This window comes from Heloderma suspectum, chromosome 1 (genome assembly GCF_057233095.1).
Source record: "Heloderma suspectum isolate Gila_16-S chromosome 1, 16-S_ref, whole genome shotgun sequence".
NCBI classification, from domain to species: domain Eukaryota; kingdom Metazoa; phylum Chordata; class Lepidosauria; order Squamata; family Helodermatidae; genus Heloderma; species Heloderma suspectum.
The window spans coordinates 370853177-370864237 of NC_139458.1; the positions used below are offsets into that span (position 1 = coordinate 370853177).

Genomic DNA, 11061 nt, shown 5'->3' on the forward strand with positions numbered 1-11061 from the left:
GTCTACTAATATACAACATAAACTTTACTCAAAATCTGGGAGGTTCTGCAGTGTTATCTACCTAGGATGAATGCCATTTCCTGTCTTCTCATGATGTGGCCAAAGTACTTCAGTTTTGCCTTTAATGTAATTCCTTCAAGTGAGCAGTCTGGCTTTATTTCCTGGAATATGGACTGGTTTGATCTTCTTGCAGTCCAAGGCACTCTCGGAATTTTCCTCCAACACCACAGTTCAAAAGCATCTATCTTCCTTCGCTCAGCCTTCCTTATAGTCCAGCTCTCGCAGCCATAGGTTACTACGGGGAAGACCATTGCTTTAACTATGCGGACCTTTGTTGTCAGTGTGATGTCTCTGCTCTTCACTATTTGATCAAGATAGTCATTGCTCTCCTCCCAAGAAGTAAACGTCTTCTGATTTCCTGGCTGCAGTCAGCGTCTGCAGGAATCTTTGCACCTAGAAAGACAAAGTCTGTCACTGCCTCCATGTTTTTTCCCTCTATTAGCCAGTTATCAATCAAGCTGGTTGCCATAATCTTGGTTTTTTTGAGGTTTAACTGCAACCCAGCTTTTGCACTTTCTTCTTTCACCTTCGTCATGAGGTTCCTCAGCTCCTCCTCGCTTTCAGCCATCAAAGTGATATCATCTGCATATCGAAGATTGTTAATGTTTCTTCCAGCGATTTTAACTCCAGCCTTGGCTTCATCAAGCCCAGCACGTCACATGACGTGTTCTGCGTACAGGTTGAATAGGTAGGGTGAGAGTATACAACCCTGCCGTACTCCTTTCCCAATCTTAAACCAGTCCTTTGTTCCGTGGTCTGTTCTTACTGTTGCTACTTGGTCATTATACAGATTCCTCAGGAGGCAGCCAAGATGACTTGGTATCCCCATCCCACCAAGAACTTGCCACAATTTGTTATGATCCACACAGTCAAAGGCTTTAGAATAGTCAATAAAACAGAAATATGTTTTTCTGAAACTCCCTGGCTTTCTCCATTATCCAGCAGATATTGGAAATTTGGTCTCTAGTTCCTCAGTCTTTTCTAAACCCAGCTTGTACATCTTGCAATTCTCGTTCCATGAATTGCTGGAGTCTACCTTGCAAGATCTTGAGCATTACCTTACTGGCATGTGAAATAAGTGCCACTGTTAGATAGTTTGAACAAAACCCACATCGTTTCCGGAGCTTCCTGCTTTCAGTTTCTTTGTGGGATTAGGAATGGCTTCTTTACACAGCAACCATATGGTTTGAACTGAGGGAGTGCCTCCCTCCCTCCCTGTTTTCTCACAGCTCCCAGGAAACCTCTGACTTACTTCTGAGTAGACATAAAATTTAAGATTGTGCTGTAAGTCTGCAACCCTTGGCACACTTATGTGGGAGTAAGCCCTATTGAACTCAATGGGTCTTACTTCTGAGTAGACATAAGATCACCCTGTAAGTCTGCAACCCTTGGCACACTTACTTGGGAGTAAGCCACACTGAACTTAATAGGGCGCTCTGAAACAACAGAGGACGTTGCTTTTGAGCTTGGTGGGGTGGGGTATCAGATGTGTCTCCCTTTGTTGCAGGGAGGCATTTTTACCCTCTTCTCCCTCCAGCTGAGAAATGCAGAGGCAGGAGTTGCAATCGGCAGGCGATTCTTGCCCTCACTCCTGTCAAATCTCATCCTGACTGTGCCCCCAACAACTGAAAACAAACGCCCACAGCAGGCAGACACAGCGGTTTCTTCCACTATTAGAGAAATTCACAGGGAGGTTATGGCACTCCTGTTCTGTGGGCTGGGGAAAATACCACATTTTTTGCATTTGGGAAAACATGAGATATGCTGGAGGAAATGGCGGGAGACACCTTGGAGGTAACAGTGTCATGTAAAGAGCCCACAAACTTCCCAACGAGAGCCATCTCAATAGCAGGATAAAAGCTCCGTGTGATGAACCCCTCACTCTCAAAGGTAATCTTTAATACATGGATAGAATAACCAGGTTCAGTAAAAGAATGCTAACAAAATCCAACAAAAAACAAAATAACAAAAAATGGTATTTGAGCAAGCAAGTACAAACAGAGCATCAAAGTTAAGTATGAAGAGATTTGTGGCACAACTGTTAGGCCATTACACATCATACCTGTGGTTAATTTTTTTTTTACAAAGGGATCAGTGACTAAAACAGGAAATATATCAGCTAGAATACAAAAACATAACAGAAAACCGTGCTGGGTTCATATGAGGAAGTGATCTGCTCACAACGTAGTGGATAAATACCACATTCAAATATGGTATTTACACTTGTCTAAACTCTATTTTGAAAAGATTCTTTGTTTTTTCAGGCTAGTTTGGCAAGCATGTAAGGCATTTTTATAAGGAATTAATGCAAAAGCAACCTAACAGGCTGTGCAAAAATCCTTTACAGTAACAAATAACAATGCAACAAAGTTGAGAAACCATTCTACGGTTGTACTATTTATCACCTTACAATATAAAACTTTTTAATGCATAAGGATAGGGATGCATTACAGTAAGGTTGTGATATAGTAAGGTTGTCAATTTAAATTGAATCAAGTATTCATCAAATGTAACCTGGATTAATAGAGAAGGATAAAAACTATAATGAAGTAAGATGTGGGAAAGATGGAGGGGGACACAGACAAAACAATACTAATTTTAAAAATGCTCTATATAATTTTAATCTATAGACTTTAGGCTAAAACCATATCCTTACTATTTAAAATCAATCTGTCAACCCATCATATAAGGCAATTTGTGTGTGCACTGTATGTACTGAAGAGATAAAATAGCCGGCTGTTTTAAATTTGATAATACAAACTAAAACTGCAAAAAGAAATGAAAATCTTGTATAGATTTCTTCATAAATTTAGGGCTATGTAGCAAAAAGTAACACTATTGGTCATGTACTGATACAGGGTTTTCACCGACAGTCATACATTCTCCTGCAATGAAAGCTGGACAATGCAGATGTGACTACAAGCGAGAGCCTTGTATCAATACATCTGATATTCCTAGCATAGATTGAGAAGTGCAAGTGATTTCTGCTCCTGTCATCCCTGTTACAATGTAAACTCAAATTCATCCCTCATGAAAACAAGATAGAAGAAACTGATATGTCATTATTATTATTTGGTTAAGTTTATAGCTCAAATAAAGAGCTTCCTTGAAGTCCAATTGAACATAGCTGGGTTTGGAATTAGACTGAAACATTAGTTGGCAATCTGTAAAATTTTGAACTAGATTTGGACTTCAAATTTCAATGGGTTTAGACCTGTTTTTACTTTTGTTAGTTTCCTTTGAAAATATTCTGTGACTCTAGCATTATTTACTGAAGAGGAGACTATCCCCAATAGACAATCCTTTTCATTTTTAGCTAGTTTATGATATGTTTAGAAAGGATCCCAAAGAGATGATAAAATGTAAATAAAACTGTGTATAGAAAAAGGCACTATTAGACATTTATAGCAAGCAACAATTACAGCCTATATTAAGAAAAAAGTGGGTTTGGAGGTTGGGATTGGAAATCAGTTTTGCATAGGGATGTCAGAGAATTTCTCCAGGAATCTCTGGGAGGCCGAATGCCAATGCATTCGGCCCCCCGAAATTGGTAGAGAAACGGTCCACCCCCCCGCGCCCCCCCCGGGATGGGACTTACCTTGAGCAAATGTCCCTGGCGGTGGTGGCTCCCGGTGGCGGTTCGGCGGCGGTGGTGGCAGCGGCCAGTCTTCTGACCGGCCACCGCCGCTGCCATTTCCAAGTAAAAAAAACACACACAACAACAAACGTGATAGGCTACGTAAAGATTTACGTAGCCTATCACGGCTAGATTTTCAAAAAACACCGTGATAGGCTATGTAAATGTTTACGTAGCCTATCAGGGCTGACTTTTGAAAAAAAAAAAAAGTGCATACGCAAATGGCGGCGCCCATGGGCGCCGCCATTTGCGTTCCTTATTTTGGCACGGGTAGTCTACATAAATATTTACGTAGACTACGGCGAAAATAAGGGCAACGCTATTTGCGTTGCCCTTATTTTCGCCGTAGCCTACGTAAATATTTACGCCCAAGTCAAAATATTTACGCCCAAGTCAAATATTCCCCGCCCAAGTCAGCCGTGATAGGCTACATAAACATTTACGTAGCCTATCATGGCTGACTGCAGGCCAGGGACACAAACGGCGCACCCCCCCAGCCAGAATTTCGCCGGGGAGGGATGGGGTGCCTCCCCCCCGGCCAGAATTTCGGCGGGGAGGGAAGGGGCGCCTCCCCCCTGCCCAGAATTTCGGGGGGAGGGACGGAGCGCCTCCCCCCCACCGCGAAGCAAGCTTCGGGATCAGGTAAGTGACTTTCGTCCATCCCTAGTTTTGCAATATGACAGAATTAGCTGCAGTATTTAGAAGGCTTTGGTGAACGGGCATTGCTGGCATTCTGCCTGCATGGTAATAAATGCAAAATCATGCAGACAATGTATATACTAGAAAACTAAGTGTGAACCAAATTTTGATCATAGCTTTTCATCTTAGGTTGCTTCCTCCGTTGTCTTGAAAATTATATTTTAACTTCCCTTTTTTACTTCCAAAGTTACTCTATGATTTGGACAACATACATTAACAAAACTTCGTCTTCACTGGTGTTGCTGCCAATCTAAACACTGTTGCCCAAATCCAGCAATCTGTTCTGTACTTGGGAGTTCCGACACATATGCCTAGAATGGCTTCCCCATTTATTGAAAGGAATATGTCCACAGCTCACTTTCCCCCACTGATATGAATGAGAACATCTATATGTACAAGAGGTCTGCTGTGCATCTGACTACCCACAGATTTCCATGTGGCTGCAATCCTACATTCGGATTGGAATAGATTCCATGAAATCAAAGGTTATCGATGGCTACTAGTCCTGATGGCTATATGCTACCTCAAGTATCAGAGGCAGTATGCCTATGTACACCAGTTGCTGGGGAACATGGGTGGGAAGTGCTGTTGCCTTCATGTTCTGCTTGTGGTTTTCCCATGGGCAGCTGGTTGGCCACTGTGTGGAATGCTGGACCAGATGGACCCTTGTTCTGATCCAGCATGGCTGTTCTTATGTTCTTAAAGGGGCACAGGCATGGGTAACTGCTTTTAGGATTTCTGCCTGCAATTGCTCCAACCACCACCAGGCAGTGTTTGTGCCTGTCAGTCTAACAGTAGCATTACTATTTATTGATAAAAGCTATTTAGCAAACCCCATTCAAGGAGCTTGACTGTAGAAAACACAAAATAGTCAAACAAATCACCCAACAAACACCTCAGACCCTTGCATTTACAATGGTATTTCTTCACTACACAGAAATCAAGCACACTTTTTCAAAAGCCAGGGAGGATGTACATATCACATGGCAAACCTACAAACTGTTGCCACACTCAAGTTTGCCTCACCATGTACCAGATAAAACCACTGTGTCTAACACTACAACCCTATGTCAGTTTACTCAGAAGTTCCACCACAATGGGGCGTACTCTTCAGTAGGTGACCCTAAATCATCCTGTTGGTATAACAGAAAGAACATAACTAAGCTACCAGTATAATGGAATGGCTCAGAATTATGTTGAAAAGTGAAATATATTTAATTATAATTTGATCAAATATATTTCCACTTCCTTTCTTCTCCCTAAAGAACATAGTAATATCAACTGTAACTGGTGCGTCAGTTTCCAGTGTATAGGAAATTATTTTTTCAACAGCCAATGCTACATTAGGTCAAAGATTCATGCTATTTCATGCTTTGAAATGCCACAGCAGTACATTGCAGGAGAGACCACGCTTCAAGGAGAGAGCTCAGGTTGTTAATTGGTAGACTGAGTAAAAAAAAAAAAAGACACACTATTTACAGGTTAATCAATATCCACGTGTTCATTCTGGGAGCTGGTATAGTATAGTGCAGCCTTTCCCAACCCGGTGCCCCTTGCACTTAAACTCCCATCATTTCCAGTCAGCATAGCCAATGGTCAGGAAAGATGGGAGTTACAGTCCAAAATGTCTGGAGGGCACGAGGTTAGGGAAGGCTCAGCCATATACAACATTGGGTGACCTTAGGCTATTCAGCATCTCTCAGCCTAATCTACCTTACAGGGTTGTTATAAGGATAAAATGGTGGAGTTGGGGCAGGGGGAGGATATGTGGCAGCCTGAGTTCCTTAGAGGAAGGTTGGAATAAAAAATGTAATAAGTAATTATTTGTATTTTTCAGAGGTTTTGTCACAGCAGAGACAAAAAAGCATTCCTAGCATCCCTGATTTAAAGAGTCCCTTGCTTTCAGTTTCTTAAACAACAACAACAACCTATCACTGAAGTCCTACTTGACATCAAGGAATCTTTTATATAAGAAGCTCACAATCACAGTCTTAGTTTATTCAAAGAGATTCTGAAGATATTGCTTAAAAATCTAGCTTTAGACCAGCTGTAATTTAAATATTGTACACTAAAATAATTGCTGAGATAGCCCAGTTTAGATGACACACAAGTCAGTGTTTTGGAGAAGTCTAGCTTATTGGATCAAAGTAGTGTGTTCGTGCACACTACATGATCACTCTCGCTTGGCTCCTCTTGGTGGCAGGAGCAATTAACAAACCATGCACTCTTCGTGTATCATTTGTTTATTATGACATCTGAATCAGGAATTCTGGCTTGTCTCTTCCCAAACAAGCTATAGTTACAAGCCATGATTTATTGTTTATCATGACATCCAAACTGGCCCATTGTTATCAGAGGGAAATCAGTTGCAGAAGAAACATTTACAGTGCAATTCTATACACACTTACCTGGGAGTAATCTCCAGTGAATTTAACGGGGCTTGTTTTGGACTAGATATGAATAGGATTGCGCTGTTGGTCTTAACAGATTTTGTATTTAGTTGGCACATCTGCTCACAGAATTGCTGTAACAAATTCAAATTCTGTGATGCTACCATAACATTTTGTTTTGTGACATTCAGCTGGTCACTCCTTCCCATCTGAAGCATTTTCTTTTCTCCGGCTCAACAATTTTTACAGGGCTAGAAGATAGTAAATTATTTTCTCTATTACAACTGAAGGGCTTAAATGATTCTCCATTGCCCTTAAGGAACATAATTGTATATTGATTCCCCAAATGCTTTTCTTCCTGAGCCTGTCTTTTGGAGAGACCTTTAAAAGCTCTGTTTCAAGATAACCAAAGTATAGCTTTAAAACTATAGCGAGAAAAGACACGTCTGAACTTTTGAAAATTGCTGTTTTTAAATCTATGCAAAATATTTAAACCTTTTTAAAATTTACAATTTAATTTAAATTTCAGGAAAATAACTCAATTTCCTGCAAAAGATTTAAAACGAGATTGATGGGGGGAGGGGGTTCAACAAACCCTGCAGCACTGACTTTTCCTGCCACTTGCATAGGACTCTTGAGACCAGCTTTTAGCTCTGGCCTGCCATGCTCAGGAGCTGATGCAATGGCTGCAACCAGTTACATCAGCCTCAGTGGATGCTGCAGCACATGCCGCACCTGTGTCTTGATATAATCAGTGCAGAATCATGCAACGTTGCCCCGGAACCACGGCAAAAGGAAGTTGTGTGTTCCTTGGACTTGCTGGCACTCTGATACTTGGTGGGGCTGTTTCATAGATCCCTGTCTTATTTCTTATCTTTGCAAGCTGCTCTGTGATACTTTTTTTTGCCAAAGGGCAGGATAAAAATGCTATAAAGGGCTAAGCAGAAGGGGACTCGCCCATGCACAGGAAGAACAGCCATTTTCTCTGGTGCAGGTGAGTCCCACCACTCCTCACCCCCATGCTGCTTGCCAGGATGGGAATCCCTACTCTTTTCCTTCTCAGATTGAGGGGATTCCTCCAGGGGCAAGTCCTGTGCCCTGGAGGAACCCCAAGAAGGTGTGTTGGCCAGATTGGGGTGTCCCACAAGCCAGTTGAGGCCTGTGGGCTGGAGGTTCTGCACACCTGCCATAAACAAACAGGTTAGTTTTGGTCCCATTCTGGCAGTGGGAATCCACTGAGAAATTATTTCAAAATGAATATCATGGGCCTGCATCTATACTGAGAAGCATTTCAGTACCAGATAAGTACTGTTTACTGTTTATTGCTTGCAATATTTTTTTTATACTTCATGAAGTCCACACACACACACACACCTATCATTTCAACATTAAATCAAATTCTTAATATCAGAAACAGATTCTATTGGTCAAATTGTGACAATTTTTAGAAACCTGTTACTTATATTATCATCAATAGCACTAGATTTTAGAAAAGAAATCTGTTGTTGTCTAAGGAGAAATACAGAATTCAATTTATTGTTGTTGCATAAATTGTAAGAAAAGTCAGTAAACTAAGCCAGTTTGATGCCTGAAAATGTGAGCCTAAGAACACTTTAACTGGAAGAAAGTTTAACTGAAATCAATGGGATTTGTTTCCAAGTAAACTGAACTGTTCAAACTGTGGTGCTGGAGAAGACTCTTACGAGTCCCCTGGACTGCAAGGAGGTCAAATCAGTCAAACCTAAAGGAAATCAACCCTGACTGCTCATTGGAAGGACAGATACTGAAGCTGAAGCTCAAATATTTTGGCCACCAAATGCGAAGAGAAAACTCTCTGGAAAAGACCCTGATGCTGGGAAAGATTGAAGGCAAAAGGAGAAGGGGACGGCAGAGGATGAGATGGCTAGATAGCATCATGGATGCAATGAATATGAAGCTGAGCACACTCCGGGAGAGAGCGGAGGACAGGAAGGCCTGGCGTGCTATGGTCCATGGGGTCACGAAGAGTCAACTTAACGACTGAACAACAAAAACTGAACTGCAGAAGAGAACTTTTTAAACAATGGAACACCTCACAATGGAGTCACTGTTTTATGGATGAATCCAGAGCCCTTCTCTGCTAAAATCATCTGTTGTTCCTTCAGTGGCTCTAGGCAAATCATCTTAATTTGCAAATGAATTTTGACAATGTCCCATTAAAAGCTTTGAAAAAGCTGGCATTTCAGTTATGTATCAAAACATCATGGGAATAATCCCTTTGCACCAAGCATGCAGTGCCTACATACAGAGGATTCTGATAGGGCTCAATAGAGCCCCGTTTTGCCCTTCCACCCACTTACGTGCACATGCACAGGCATCCCAATGGGATGTTAGGGGGAATGGGAAATCTGCATATGCTTCACATATCCCCATGGAATCATAGAATAGTAGGGTTGGAAGGGGCCTATAAGACCACTGAGTCCAACCCCCTGCTCAATGCTGGAATTCAAGTCAAAGCATCCCCGACAAATGGCTGTCCAGATTCATCTTGATGGTGTCCAGTGTGGGAGAGTCCACTACTTCCCTAGGTAATTGGTTCCATCAAGCTCTCTATCTCCATGCGTTGGAAATTACATTTGTTCCAAGTACAAGAAATTGGAATTGGGCAGAGGGTGAAGGGATAGGTGGAGCTATGGAGGGCATGCACAAACTTCCCATTCCCCCTAATGTTCTGTTGTGCTGCCTGTGTGTGTGTGAGGGGGGGGGTGAGTGACAGGAACTGAGTTCTAGTAAGCCATATTGGAAGCCTCCTTGCATGGGCTCTGTGCCTGTATTGTGGTGAATTACACTCCATTTAATTACCAAAAAACAATTGGCAAAAGAAATGTAACTATGAAATCTACAGGAACAATTTTATATTTTTAGTTTCGCGTAGTAATAAGAATTTCCCCCAAATTGGCAGTTATGTTACTTCGAAGGAGAATAAAGTTACATACAACCTATTGCTGACCCATGTGAAAAGAAATTAGAAAAATATTTAAAAAATCTTCTTGCAGTGAACAAAGCAAGACATTCATAATAAAATATCAGAAATCAAAGTTAATTGGACTAGTGCATTATTGGCATGAAAGTTAAATTTGATTCAGTTATGCCTTTTGCATTATGGATTGTGCAGAACAAGAAAATAATAGATGATTAAAATACATTTGGACTGGACAGACTGTGATAAATGCTGGCATATATATTAAAATTGTTCAGATGATTGTATACTTGGGATTATTTATGTATAAAGAGCTTGCTTATACCTGTGACTTTTTGTTTGGATAAAATCTGCACTTTACTATAAACTGATCTAAGAATTTTATTCAGTAATCAAATTTGCCGTGTTTATGCTTGGTTTATGTTAATCAGAAAAGAGAGGTAGGAATAACCTTAAAACTGAAGAGCCAAAGCATGCTTTTAAATTTAAATGTGATACCTCGAAACCAACATTAAAGCAAAGATGACATTCAGTGTCAGCAGTAACAAATCTAACATTTGTAAATAATACAGTATAGAGAATATAGTTTAAAGAACATTTTATATAAGTGTGCTTTTTCCTATAAATTTTTTTTGCTTTTTAAAAAAGTCTATTGTCCATAAATATGAAAGGGAAATCCCATTCTATTTTTCCATTAGTTGTACTAAACAGTAAAACAGGCTTCACTTTACATTGCTTATGGCAGTCTTATTGGTTGCTGCTTTGTTGTGTTTGTAGCTTGAACAGTTCAGAATTTTTGTTGTTGAACTTTTAGCATAATGAGAATACCAGTCCCTTTCAAACATAGCTTTGAGTTGCTTGATTATGCTGGTTCTGTTCCCTGTGCCTGCTTGGTTGATGACAAGACCAGCTCCAGCATTCTGATTAAAATAGGTCCCAACCCAGTCAAAATTACCTATAAATAAAAGAAAGCACATAATATAGTAACATTGAAAGTAACTTTTCTCAAGAACAACTTTTATTCTTAATCTCGCCTCTCTCTAGTCAAAGTGAATATTTTAATTTCTGCATCTGACTACACTAAAAGTGGATTGTGCTTATTTTCTGCCTGATATTCTCAGCTGCTCACATGGAGGGGGATGGATTGTGCCATGTATTTCTAACTATTCACATGCAACACTTATTCAGAAGCAAAGGTTTTTTATTTAAATTCATTCCTCATATTCTTTAATGAAATTATTATTTTAGATCTGGAGCTACAATCGACATAGGCCCCATCTACATGGTGCTTTCACTCCAGTTCTACTCCACCCCCA

The 11061-nt window shown here is 40.6% G+C and overlaps 1 protein-coding gene across 1 annotated transcript in view; it reads right to left on the reverse strand.

Moving 5' to 3' along the window:
• Positions 1-10107: 10107 nt before the first annotated feature.
• PLD5 (phospholipase D family member 5) overlaps positions 10108-11061 on the reverse strand; it is a 193325-nt gene continuing 192371 nt past the window's right edge. The window contains exon 10 of the mRNA XM_084819932.1: positions 10108-10700. Coding sequence (XP_084676058.1) covers positions 10468-10700 — 233 coding nt within the window. The 3' untranslated portion in view covers positions 10108-10467. The remainder of the gene's footprint in view (positions 10701-11061) is intronic.